The following is a 14,104-nucleotide window of genomic DNA, read 5'->3' as shown; positions in this document are numbered from 1 at the left end:
TCTATTTAGTTGCTGTTTTGTCCTTTTCTTCTGCTAGAAAGGAAGCTTCATGAGGGCAGGGAGTGTGTCCACTCTACAAATGCAGGCCCAGTGCCTAACACATTGGTGGCACTTCATAAATATTTGTTAAATGAATACATGAATGAAATCATTGTGCATTCTTGGTTTCCTCTTTCCCACAACGATGTGATACAGGGGGATACAGAATTTTGACTAATTGGACTTTTTGCATCCACACCCATTTTGGTGTCAGTGGCAACCGAGACACTGCTGACACGGCCTCCTTCCTGAAGTCCCGTCTTCCTGACTTTCCCAAGATGCACTCTGGGGTTGTTCCTCACCCTCTGCTTTTGCTCCGGCTTTTCTTCCTTGTCTCTTGTTTTCCCCCAATTTTGTATACCATTCTCTTATTTTTCCCCTTTGTTCAGGTGTCTTCATCCACAAATGACTTCAGCCACCCCTTTATTCAGATGATCCCGAAGTCTGTGTCCCTAGCCCTGGCCTGCCCCCGAGCTGTAGGCTCCCATGGATGGCCGCCGGCTGTGCCTCCCCACCTGGGGTACCTCTGACACCTCGAATGACATTCTACAAAGGCATTTCAACTTGAGGGGCCTAGAGTCACCTCTCCTAAACCCTTCACTTTATAGGTGAGGAAACTGAGGCCCAGAAAGGGGATGGGCTTCCTGGGTCCTGTGCAACTCTGACTTCGTTACCCCCCTCTTCCCCAAATATGCCCTGGTCACCTCCTGCTTTCTGTAAACAACACTGCTGCTTTCCCCACCATCCATGCTGGAAATAACTACAGTGCGTACTTACTAAACTCCCTTTTCTTTCTTATCTCCATCTAGGAATTTGCCTTGTCCTGTCACTTCTACGTTCATCACCGTATCTTTCAACTTTCCCCCTTTTTTCCACTTTTGTGGAGCCGACCTCCACTCTAGCCTTGTGGCTCTTTGCTGCCCACCTGGAACACTGCCAGAGAGTCTAGTGCGTCTCCAGCCTCTGGTCTTGCTCCCTTCCAGGCCTCTGTCCTCGCTGCTAACAGATTCAAAACCCAAACGAAACCCGTTGGCACGGAGTTGATTCTGATCGATAGCGACCCTATAGGACAGGTAGAACTGCCCTATAGGGTTTCCAGAGAGCAGCTGATGGATTTGAACAGCCGACCTTTTGGTTAGTAGCCAAGTTCTTAACCACTGTGCCATCAAGGCTCCACTAACAGATTAACCTTCTTTAAATATCATTTCAAGAAGCACTGGTGGTGCGGTGGTTAAGCTCTTGGCTGCTAACTGAATGGTTGGAGGTTTGAACCCACCTGTGGCTCTGCAGGACAAAGCTGTGGCAGCCTTCTTCCATAAAGATCACAGCCTTGGAAACCCTATGGGGAAGTTCTACCCTGTCATTTAGGGGCACTGGGAGTTGGAATGGACTCTGTGGCGACGGGTTTCAAGCATCACTCTCAATTTCTCCACCCCGGAAAATGGCTTCTCCTTTTCTGCAGACAAGGAATCAAAACTCTTTACTTTGGCATCGAAGGCCCTTCCTTGCTTTGTCCCTAACTTGTCTAAGGCTTTCTAAATGGTACTTTTGCTGTTCCTTGAACACATCCCATGCCCCTTCCTTTGGGCCATTCTTGCTGCCCTCTGCCAGAATGGGGTTTCCTCGTATCTGTGCCTGTATAAGTCAGGCCCAGCTCAAAGTCCACCCGTCTCGTGAGGCTGTCTCTATCTTCCCTTGCCCCTGCCTCTGGAATCCCAGAGGACCGTCCCTCTCTCAGGGCAGGTGACATGCTTTAGCCTTCTACTTTAGTTACTGTTAAGTGTGCAGTTTATATGCCATTTGGAGATGCCTCTTTTGAGGTTGTAAACTCCTGTAGAGCAAGCTCAGGGCTTACCCACCTTCACTTCCCCTCAAAATACAGCATGCTTGGTCAACACTTGCTGCGTGAACAATGGACAAGGCATCTGAGGGTGCTGCTCCAGGAGAGAATATCAACGCCTCTGACTTCACTTTGGCAGAAGGAGATTCAACTGGCCACAATAAACCCTTCATTAAATTCAAGTCAACAAATAGCAAAAAGTGTGACTCACAAGACAGCGAAGCAAGATCCGTGCCGTGACAGGAAGAATAACTCTTCAAAGCTACCGTTTCTTGAGCACTTAACTATGTACCTGACCCTGTGCCAAGCACCTGTAAGTCTAATCTTATTTACTCATCCATTCATTAAATAATAAATGACCACCTACTATGTGCCAGGCACCATGTTACATACAGAAGATGCAAAGTAGAACTTTTCATGCTGGTGGAGGGAGCCTCAAAGCAAGCCTGTTAAGCTCTGCTGCTCCGCTGACTTGCTCAAGGCCACACAAGCTGACCAAGAGCGGGACTGGATTTTGAGTCCAAGTCAGGGACTCTAAAGCCTATCCTCTTAACCAACAAGTTATCTAGCGTGGTATGCATGCCGTAAGATCTTTGGTTAATGTCTATAGGTACAAAAAATAGATAATATATTGTATAGGCTTGTGTGACTCAACGTTAGACCAGCGGCATCAGCATCCCCCCAGGAAGCTTGTTAGCAATGCAAATTCTCAGGCCCCACCCTAGACCTATTGAACTGAATCCCAGGAATCAGTGATTGAACAACCTCCAAGCAATTCTTTACCCCCCACCCACCAGGTATTTCTTACGTGTGTTTAAGAAGCACTATAGACCGTGGTTTAGATGACTTGTTTATTATGAAAGCTTCTCCCTGTCCCCTTCATTTAGGCTTTGATCGAGCTTTCCATGGGTGCTCTTAGTTTTTATAACACCCACTGGTACAGAGATCATCACCTCACCCTGCACCTATATTAAGGGTCAGCTAGTCCCAGCCCCTGCAAGCTTTGTGTCACTGGCTTAGAAGAGGAGCCATAGAGGTTGAGAACAATGAAGGAAACAGTAAGGATGCCCCCTTGAGTTAAAGGCTGCTAACACTGCTGACCTGGGGGAGCTCCCACACCCTGTGGAGAGGAGAATGAGCTTGAGGCTCCCCCACCTCCCACAACAGGGAGATGGGGCTGAGTGGAATTGCTGGTAAACAGTGTTACCCGATTTCTCTGCTGGCGGGCCAGGGAGAAGAATGGCTTTTCTGAAACCCCGCTGCCTCACCCGCACATCAACTTAAGCGAGGGGCTTAGAGAGGGAGGCTGTGAAATGGAGGAGGCATAAAGTCGGGTGTTGAATATTTTAGCAAACTGCCAACTTCAGTGTATCGAGGCGGCATCTGCCTTTGAAATCAGAGGGCTCTGGGGTTTCTAGCCAGCCAGTTGCCTAGTAACACGTGGGAGGCACTGAGGACTAGCCACTTGGAAGTTTATTTTCGCCCCGAGTTAGTTGCTGAAGATTGAATGGGACCTGATAGCCAGAGTAATGTTTCATTTTTATTCATGAGCTGGGGAAATGAGCATATACTTACAGGGAAATCAGCGTCGTCCCATTGAAAGCGTGACTTTGTATTTCTTCCAATCCATTTCCATATAGTTTGCTGAAGGAGGGAGAGAGGGGGTTTAGGAACTGGAAGGAAATGAAGGCAGCACAGTTTGGGAGCTCACATCACATTCTTCCTCCTCCTGTGACATTTATTACTAAGGTAATTACTGGCATTCGCAATATCTGGCTGTCTCATCTAACATTTTAGGTTCCAGGGGCCCTGAGGGATGAAGGTGTACTTTTGGTCTAGTTTACCTCCATCCCTGCCTCCACCATCACCACCACCAATTTATTAACTGTGAATTAAGGGCTGGTACTTGAGCCCTGGTGGCGCAGTAGTTAAGAGCTCAGCTGCTAACCAAAAAGGTCAGCAGTTCGAATCCACCAGGTGCTCCTTGGAAACCTTGTGGGGCAGTTCTACTCCGTCCTATAGGGTTGCTATGAGTTGGAATTGACTCGATGGCCATGGGTTTGGTTTGGTTTGCCTGACTAGCCATTCCACCGATACATAATGATTTAATCTTCCTTGTCCTTGCACCCATAAGAAACCTAAGCCTGAGCTTAGTTTGAGTCAGTCTAATCTGGAGAAAAACATCAGACATTTCCCAGTAGAGAGACATTTTACAAAATACCTGCCCAGCAATTTGCAAAACTGTTAAGGTCATCAAAAACAAGGAAATTCTGAGAAACTGTTACAGTCCAAAGGAGACATGACTATGAAATGGAACGTGGCATCCTGGATGGGGTCTTGGGACAGAACAGGGACGTTGGGGGAAAATTGGAGAAATCTGAACAAAGTATGGCCTTTGATGAATAACAATTTATCCATATTGGTTCATTAACTGTGACAAGTATACCACACTAATATAAGATGCTGATGGGGGAGGCTGGGTGCGCGGTGTGTGAGGGGACTCGCTGAAATCTTTGCAATAATTCTGTAAGTCTAAAACTGTCCTACAATAAAAATTTCATTTAAAAGATTAAAAAAAGTGAATAACATAAAAAAATGAATAAAATAAAAAGAAGCACAGTGGCAGAGATGGGCTTTGACGCTGTCTGCCTGACGCTTCAGCTTCCCCTCTGGTGCTACAGGCATGGATGGGTACATGAGCTTTCTGGGTTGCTGGAAAGCTGGTGGCAGAGGAAGGCTCCAATCCTGAGTCAGCATTTCTCTCTCTTGGATGAGCCCTGGGGGCGCAGTGGTTCAGAGCTCAGCTGCTAACCGAAAGATCGGCAGTTTGAATCTACCAGCTGCTCCTTGGAAATACTATAGGGCAGTTCTACCCCGTCCTAGAGGGTTGCTATGAGTCAGAATCGACCTGATGGCTATGGATTTGGGTTTGGTTTTGTTGGACGAGTATGTGGCTTTGCTGATGCTAAAGCTGGCTCCAGGACCAAAAAAATTTCAGTGTCTATACAAAGAAAAAAAAAAAATTTTTTTTTTTTTTTTTTATACAAAGCTCCTTAAGACTCATCCGTGGTTAGTGAAATCAGTTTAGTGGGTGCAACCAGCATTTAAAAAATGAAATACGACAAATGGGAAATATTAGAGCATGTGGTATGTAGTTATGGTAGTGTTTTACGAAGTTCTGTTCTACCATTTTTATGTTATGCACACACTCACATCTACACATGCATGCATATGGATGTACATACATATGTTTCTGCCCTGGATAAGACATCAGAACCTCCTTGGAACACAGACACTCAGAAAGGTTAGAGCTAGAAGAACCCCCATTCATTTTAAAAAAGAGGAAATAGGCTCAGAGAGGAAAGTGACTTGTCTAAACCGGTTGGGGCAGAAACGGGACTAGAACACACTTTGTCTGGGGCTATTTGCAGCACATCGGTTTTGCTGGTTGTGTTCATTTTTCTTCCCCCATATTTCCATGTGGCCCACTCACCCTCCTCCTGCTGGGCCAAGTTCACTGTCATCTTCTTCGTGGGTTCTTTCCTGGTTGCCCTCCTGCATTCCCTCGGCTCCTTCCCTGATCTGTTTTTCTTCCATCGCTTTACCACCATCTGACCCACTGTTGTATTTTACTTGCTTCTGGTCTAACTCCCTCTGCAGAATATAACCTCCACGAGAACAAAGATTTCACACTGTTTCTTCATTGCTGAATCTCCTGTATCCAAGGCTTGGAACCAGTTCGTTCTGACTGGAACCCCTGCTGAGAATTTGCATTTCTAACAAGTTCCCAGGAAGTTCTACATAACAATCACCCAGGGATCTTGTTAAAATGTGAATTGTGATTCAGTATATCTGGGAGTGGAAATGGAAATTCTCAGCAGGGAGCTTGTTAATTTATTTCTTAAAACCCCCAGGCCTCACACAATGCCTGGTACCTGGCGAAGATTGGTCAGCAGGGGGTGAGCACTGGGCTAGCCTTTGGGGGGGCGGTTTCCCTGACTTTCTTGCTGTCACATGCTTCCTTCTGAATGCCTCTGACTTTAGAGCTTCACACGTTAGTTCTTAAATATGTTCTCCTTTGATTCCTGGACATCATTTTTCAATAGTTTTCCTTCCCCATTTTATATCATAGAATATAAAGATCTGAGAAGATAAGTTTGCTGTCTGGGCCTGTGGTCTTGTATAATTAATTATATGCAGTCTTCTTACCTCCTTAGCTGCTCAATCCTACTGGAATTCTTTTCTATTTTATACTTAGAGTCTTATTCTTGGACCACCTCCTGTCATTTGGGGGGCTGAATTTACTTTTTTTTGTGTGTGTGTGCTTCAAGTGAAAGTTTATAGCTCAAGTTAGTTTCTCATACAAAAATTTATACACGTATTGTTATGCCACCTTAGTTGCTCTCTCTGTAATGTGACAGCACACTCCTCCTTTCCACCCTGAATTTCCTTTGTCCCTTCAACCAGCTCCTGTCCCTTTCTGCCTTCTCACTTTGCCTCTGGACGGGAACTGCCTTTTAGTCTCATGTATGTACTTGAGCTAAGAAGCACACTCTTCATGAGTATCATTTTATGTCTTATAGACCAGACTAATGTTTGAATAGTTGACTTTGGGAATGGTTCCAGTTCTGGGTTAACAGAGAGTCCAGGGGCCACGTCTTCTGGGGTTCCTCTAGTCTCAGACCATTAAGTCTGGTCATTTTACTGGAATTAGAGTTCTGCACCATACTTTACTCCTGCTCCGTCAGGGGCTGTCTGTTGTGTTCCCTGTCAGGGTGGTCATTGGTGGTAGCCGGGCACCATCTAGTGCTTCTGGTCTCAGGCTGATGGAGTCTCTGGTTTATGTGGCCCTTTCTGTCTCTTGAGCTAATATTTATTTGCCTTGACTCTTTGGTGTTCTTCATTCTCCTTTGCTCCAGGTGGGTTGGGACCAATTGAAGCATCTTAGATGGTGGCTGGCTAGCTTTTAAGACCCCAGACACCACTGAATTTCTTTGTAGCAATCAGTTTTAGATGAAGGAATCATGCATCTTTCTCTGACCTTCTTTGAAGTCTGATTTCTTAGAGTCTAGGCTAGTATTTATCAAAGCTTTCTCTTCCATTTACCAAATCAGAATCACCTGAGGCTGCTTGTTAAAATGCAGATGTTGGTCTACTGACCAGATGAACTGCAGACCTACTGAATCAGAATCCAGTGGGAGCAGGATCCAGGAACGTGCAGGCTTACAAAGGAATTCCCCAGGCGAGCCTGGGTGTCCCAGTTTGGGAGCCCTTGTCCCAGGACTTATCAGAGGATGCTGTGGTTCTCATGATTTTCTCGATGCAAATCCGGTGGTCTGTTGGTCAGAATTAAGACCGGAATCTATTCCCCTTCTTGTTTTCCTACCTTCTGAGTGATGGAGCTGCATGTGTAGTGGATCCAGAAAAAGGAGCCCCTGCCCTGCTTTCTGAAGCCTGAGTGACGCAATCAGCTTGTGATGGGCTGCTAATCTAAAAGGTTAGCGGTTCGAACCCACCCAGCGGCTCCACAGAGGAAAGGACTGGCAAACTGCTACTCGTAAAGATTACAACTGAGAAAACCCTACAGAGCACAGCTCTACTCCGTTAAGGCATGAGGTTGCCATAAGTCAGAATGGGCTAGGCCGCAATGGGTCTGCCTTTGGCTAAGCAAAGCTGTCAGCAGTTGTATGGCTGCGCCCCTGTCTTTGCTGTGTGCTGCCCTGATCCTGGTTTTGATGCATGTTGGGATTTTGTACTCCTTTGATGGGCTCACAATGCCGCTGCACTAAGTGCAGCCTTGTGATTAAGTTTGCAGGCCCTGAGCCCCACATCCTTGCTCTGCAATTTAGAAGGTGAGTAGCCAGGCAGGAGAATTAACCTCTCTGTGCCTCACTCTCCTAATCTGAAAATGGGGATGCTAATAATAAATAGATCCGCCTTATATGGCTGTTGTGAGGACTAAAAAGGTATACACAGGTAAGCACTTAGAACGTAGAAAGGTATACATGGGTAAGTGCTAGATGTATTGCTGCAATTATTATTGTTGTTATCATTAGCTGCTGTTGAGCTGGCCCTTGACTCATGGGGTTCTCATGTGTTACAGAGTAGAACGGCTCCATAGGGTCTTTTTGGCTGCCATCTTTACGGGAGCAGGTAGTCAGGCCTTTTGTTCTGTGGAATTGCCGGGTGGATTTGAACCTCTAACCTTTCAGTTAGCTGCCGACCACAAACCACTTGTGCCATCTAGATTCCTTATTATTGTTATTTTATTACTATTTTGCACTGGTCTCTGGCCCTCTGATTGGGGCAGAAGGAAAAAGGGTTTCCCTTTTTCTGCTCTATATAGGATTTCCGTGAAATGCAGGCTGTCTGTTAAATTAAACTGTCATCCTCCTCTACTGGGGTAGGGGTGTTATACCTCTGGGTGGAGCAGGTCAGGTCAGTGGCCTGGGCTGCCCCCCAAAGTACTCACTCTCCAAGGGCCCTCAATCTTTTTGGGCTCTGTTGGTATCACGGACATGTGGATATTTTTCATATACATGTACGCTTTTTTTTATTTTGGAATAGCCTTGGTGTCTGCGAAGACTGCAGCTTTGTTTCCTTTTCGGCTGCTTTGCGTCTCTGCTCTTGCCAGTCACACTGCTTTGCGTCTCTGCTCTTGCCAGTCGCACACAATAGAACATGCTGCCTTGTAGTGACTCAGGAGTGGCTTCCTTACTTTGGAGACATTACAATGTGAGTGGGAGGCTGCGTGCTGTCAGGCCGGCACAATGCTTTTTCCATGCCCTTTAGAAACAGCTGGAAAGTCACTTCAAATAATTTTTCCCCAAACACCATGGCGTTGCAATGAAATGAGGAGGGCTACCTTTGCCTTGAGGATTCTGTCATGACACAGAAATGAAGGCTTAGCCCCCGTCGCCAGTATTACAATGGCTGCACCTTACATGAAAGCATTGTCTCGGCTCTCTATTCAAATGTCAGTAATTGTGAATCCAACAGAATTGCACCTTTTTATTGGAAATAAGATTCCGGCCTTAGAGCGTAATCACAGATGACACTTTAATTCTGAATGCTGCCTTACCACAAGTGTTCCTGAGGCCCTGAAAGCATTTCTGAGGGTAGCTTAGCAGTATCAGATGTTCTGCCATAGTTCCTCCCTAGATCGTGTGGCCACCGGGTTTTTGGATGATTTTAGAAAAGGAAGCCTAATTTAAGTCCACAGATTCTCAGGTTCTCAAAGACTGACCCCACTGCCGAAGGACCAAGCATACCGTTTTAGAAAATGTGCCCACTGGTGATATATAACCAAAAACCTGTTGGTGTCGAGTAGATTCCGGCTCATAGTGACCCTATAGAACAGAGTAGAACTACCTTATAGGGTTTCCAAGGAGGGGTTGGTGGATTCTAATCGCTGACATTTTGGTTGGCATAGTGGTTAAGAGCTATGGCTGCTAACCAAAAGGTCAGCAGTTCAAATCCACCAGGTGCTCCTTGGAAACCCTATGGGACGGTTCTACTCTGCCCTATAGGGTTGCTATGAGTCAAAATCAACTCAATGGCAATGTTTTTTTTCTTTCGTCACTGTTAACCATTGCATGATGCATAGCTATAAGCAAATTTTTCTCAAATGACTATGCAAAATCCATCCTAAAGAAGGGGAACCCTAAATTTACCATTTCCTTTCCTATCCTATCTTCAAGATTTTGCGGAAGTCCTTTTATAGCTGAATAATTCCCCTTGGATGAAGTTGACACTTTTTTAGTGGATGTCCTGGCAGTAATTGTATAGGTAACCAACCCCTGGTCACTAGTGTTGAATGTACACCAGGGCCCCCCCATTTCCTCAGGGCTCACAGTCTCCATGGCAAGGGCTCCCTCTCTGTGGTAGGGGTGCCTCCTGCCTTCCAGCAGCTCTGGGTTTCCCTGTCTACCTCCACCTCAGCCAAGTTCATGTCATGTCATCTGGCTTTACCATGTGGAGACAGTAAAAAGGGGTGACAGGCATCAAAAAGAATGATGACAGTGATGGATTATAAAACATTGAATGCATGGATTATAATACATTGAATGCTATTTTTTAAAAATCTACATTCTAAAGTGATATTTAGAGAGAAAGAGAAAGACAGAGAGATGAAGGAGGGAACAACAACAATAACAAAAAAATGGAAAAGGAAAGTTCTTTTTTTTTTTCTTCAGAAGAATGCTGGCTAATACATGTGGAATGAATGATAGAATTTAAAAATTACTACTTTTTAACTCCGTATGTAATAACTCCAAGGTTCCCTGGTGATGCAGTGGTTAAGTGCTGGGCTGCTAACCAAAAGGTTGGTGGTTCAAACCCACCAGCTGCTCCGTGGGAGAAAGATGTGGCAGTCTGCTTCTGTAAAGACTGGTAGCCTTGGAAGCCCTTTGGGGCAGTTCTACTGTGTCCTGTAGGGTTGCAGTGAGTTGGGATCGACTTGACAGCAATGGGTTTATGTAATAACTGTTTTAGATGAGGACCATCAGTGGATGCTGAAACCACTGGGTGAAAGGTTGTTGGGGAACAGGATATTCACACACATTCAAAGTATCCCCCACAGTTTACCTGTTAATTGCAAAGGGGAGAATGGGCCCTTACAATGAAGGGGTGTAGCAGTCACCACCTTAGCCAAGCAGCCAAGTAGTGGGAGACCGTGACACCGTGTGCCTCCTACTTTGATACAGTAGGAGAGACAGTGTCTTGCAGAAATGTTTGACCTGAATCTATTTGTGAAGGTACAGTCAGGCCGATCCAGCCAACCTGCCCGGCCTCCTCAAAATCCAGTGTCATAAGGAAAAGGACGTTGTGGGGACTGTTCTAGATGGCGGAGGAGGGGGATTGGGAGAAACTAAGAGATATAACAGCAAAATCAATTCATAAACTTTGATTGGCTCCTGAATTTAGAAAAATCTTCAGAAGACATTTTTGGAATAGTTTGGGACATTTGAATATGGACTGTAGGTTGGATGATGTCATTGAATTCGTGTTGATTTTCTTAGGTGCAAGGGTGCTGTAGTTAACGTAGAACATCCCTATTTTGGGGAGATACATGCTAAATTATTTAGGCGTGAAGTGTCATGTTTTCTATAAACTTCTTTGATGGTTTGGCAAAAGGGAAATGTGTTGTATATACTTACATATAGAGAGAGAGATGGAGTGGATGTGGCAAGCCATTGTTGTTGTTAGATGCCATCAAGTCAGTTCCAACTCATAGCGACCCTAGGCACAACAGAAGGAAACACTGCCGGGTCCCGTGCCGTCCTCATATTCGTTGTTACGCTTAAGCCCATTGCTGCAGCCACTGTGTCAATCCATTTCATTGAGGGTCTTCCTCTTTTTTCCTCTACCAAGCATGATGGCAAACTCTTAATAGTTGGTAAATCTAAGTGAAGTTTATCATTGTACTGTTCTTTCCATCTTTTGGTGGATTAAAAAATTTCCAAATTAAAAAACAAAGCATTTAAAAGAGGTGATGAGATACGATGTTTTTAGGGTGGTCTAAAACAAACCACTGGCTTGACTGGGGTTGCTGAACCTTATCTTTTAATTGTGGAGGCGCAGTGTCGTTGACACAGTGTGATTGGATTTGCACAAAAAACAAACCAAGCCTGTTGCCATTGTGTTGCTTCTGACTCATGATGGCCCCATGTGTTGCACAAGGAGGTATTGATAATCCCATTGACTAGACAGAGGGACAGGCACGGTGAGGGGCTGTGACTTGACAAGGCTGCTCTGCTGGGTCGAGAGGCAGACCCAGGACTAGAACCCAGGTTTCCTGTTTCAACACCCAGCAGTCTCTATGGCTTGTCATCAGTGCAGGCTGGCATCTTGTCATCCTTAGCCAGGCATCCCTTATATATGAAGGGTCTTGGAGAATTAATTGCCATGACCTTCCCTTCTCATTGGGAAGTTCAGATGTGAATCAAGGCTGTCTCCTTTTGGAGACTAGCTTGACCAGTCATCTGAAATATTTTTAAAGGTGGTGCAGCCAAATCCCGCTCACTTGGGGGGACATTTAAAGGTGGCCTCTTGAGGAGATTTAATGAAAAGCCGGAGTGACTGTAAAAGGACCTTAGGGTACAATGCATCGTTTTAGCATCAGCCCCACTGAGCTTTTCCAGCATCCAGTGAGTTCTTTGTTTTTACGAAATGTGCTCGCAGTTGGTAAAGATTTGAGTGGGGGGAGGACAGGAAAGGTTCCACAAAGAGGAAAATCTCAAATCCTACTAAAAATGGAAAAACGAAGGCTTGCTTCATTATTTTCTAATTAGGGAGTGGAACTTTATAGCTGAGAAAATAAAGCTTTCCTCCTTAAGTGTAATACCCTTTTTCCAGCGTGGTACTCCACATGATCCTTGATCCTAAGCTTACAGAGGGGCCATTCAGCTGAGAACAAGTGTTAAGCAAATAACTAATCACTCCCCTGGCAGACCATGGGCCAAGAGTGAGGAGGGGGAAGAGAGCACAATGCCTCCACAGGCCTCCAAGAGAGACGGATTGCCAGTCCTCATTAAGTTCAGAGGTGGGCAATTACCCCCCATTGGTATGCACTATTCTTCCTAAAATAATAACCAACATAAGTGAGAGGCCCTGTAATAAGAATACCATGTAGCTCTTGTGTGTGCATGCTGACATGTGGTGTGTGAGAAGGAATCTCTGCTTTCTTTTGAATTTGATGGGGTATCCTAGTCTTATAAGCTCACAGAACCCTATGGATTATCCCAACACTTATTTTCTTCTTGATCCTCCTCCTTTTCTGCCCTTTCATTCCTATCCCACCACCCCCATTGCTGTACATTTACGGAGAAGTGGTACCACTTGGCTCCTGAACATTTTTAGATTTAGGTTAAAATCTGAATAGAGGCTATTCTACCAGGTGATTTTTTTCTTATTACTTTTCTCGTAGAATTACTTCTAAGCCTTTAAAGTAGTTCTCCTGACCTTATAAGGCCCTTTGCAATCCAATATTCATTATTTTTTTAAACTTATTTCCCATTCCCTAAGCAAGGTGTTTAGTCCGTAAAAGAGCTGGACAGAAGATTTCAAAGGGAGGCTCAAGAAGACAAAGTAAAGTATTATAATGACATGTGCAAAGACCTGGAGTTAGAAAATCAAAAGGGAAGAACATGTTCAGCATTTCTCAAGCTGAAAGAACTAAAGAAAAAATGCAGTCTTTGAGTTGGCATTTGGAAAGATTCAATGGGGAAAATACTGAATGATGCAGGAAGCATTAAAAGAAAAGGGAAGGAATAAACAGTCATTGTATCAAAAAGAATCTGTCAATATTCAACCATTTCAGGAGATAGCATATGATCAAGAACTGATAGTACTAAGAAGTCCAAGCTGCACCGAAGGCACTGGAGAAAAACAAGGCTCCAGGAATTGAAAGAATCCCAATTGAGATGTTTCAACAAACAGATGCAGTGCTAGAGGCACTCACTCGTCTATGCCGAGAAATTTGGAAGACACTATGGGCCAATCAACTGGAAGGGAGCCATACTTGCTCCCATTTCAAAGAGGAGTAACCCAATCCGGAAATTATTGAACAGTATCAACATCACACACAAGTAAAATTTTGCTGAAGATAATTCAAAAATGGTTACAGCAGTACCTTGACAGGGAACTGCCAGAAATTCAAGCTGGATTCAGAAGAGGACGTGGAACGAGGGATATCATTGCTGATGTCAGATGGATCCCGGCCGAAAGCAGAGAATACCAGAAAGATGTTTACTTGTGTTTTATTGACTATACAAAGGCATTTGACTGTGTGGATCATAATAAATTATGGATAACAGTGCAAAGAATGGGAATTCCAGAACACTTAATTGTGCTCATGGGGAACTGTATATAGAGGCAGTCGTTCAAGCAGAACAAGGGGATAATTCATGGTTTAAAGTCAGGGAAGGTGTGCATATCAGGGTTGTGTCCTTTCACCATACTTATTCAATCTGTATGATGAGCAAAGAATCCAAGAAACTGTACTACCTGAAGAAGAACATGGCATCAGGATTGGAGGAAGACTCATTAGCAACCTGTGTTATGCAGATGATACAACCTTGCTTGCTGAAAGTGAAGAGGACTTGAAGCAGCCACTGATGAAAATCAAAGACTACAACCTTCAGTATGGATTACACCTCAATATAAAACAGAAACCCTCACAACTGGACCAATAAGCAACATCATGATAAATGCAGAAAAATATTG

The 14,104-nt window shown here is 44.7% G+C and overlaps 1 protein-coding gene across 3 annotated transcripts in view; it reads right to left on the bottom strand.

The window, feature by feature from the left end:
• The window catches only part of LHCGR (luteinizing hormone/choriogonadotropin receptor), a 71,611-nt gene that overhangs the window by 18,587 nt on the left and 38,920 nt on the right, over positions 1-14,104 (bottom strand). For all 3 annotated transcript variants that reach the window (XM_049870545.1, XM_049870546.1, XM_049870543.1), the window contains one exon: positions 3,455-3,523. In XM_049870545.1, coding sequence (XP_049726502.1) covers positions 3,455-3,523 — 69 coding nt within the window. The remainder of the gene's footprint in view (positions 1-3,454; positions 3,524-14,104) is intronic.

The sequence above is a fragment of the Elephas maximus genome, chromosome 26 (genome assembly GCF_024166365.1).
Source record: "Elephas maximus indicus isolate mEleMax1 chromosome 26, mEleMax1 primary haplotype, whole genome shotgun sequence".
Classification (NCBI taxonomy): domain Eukaryota; kingdom Metazoa; phylum Chordata; class Mammalia; order Proboscidea; family Elephantidae; genus Elephas; species Elephas maximus.
The sequence above is the reverse complement of the archived record's forward strand: the minus strand, read 5'-3'. Positions and strand labels throughout refer to the sequence as shown.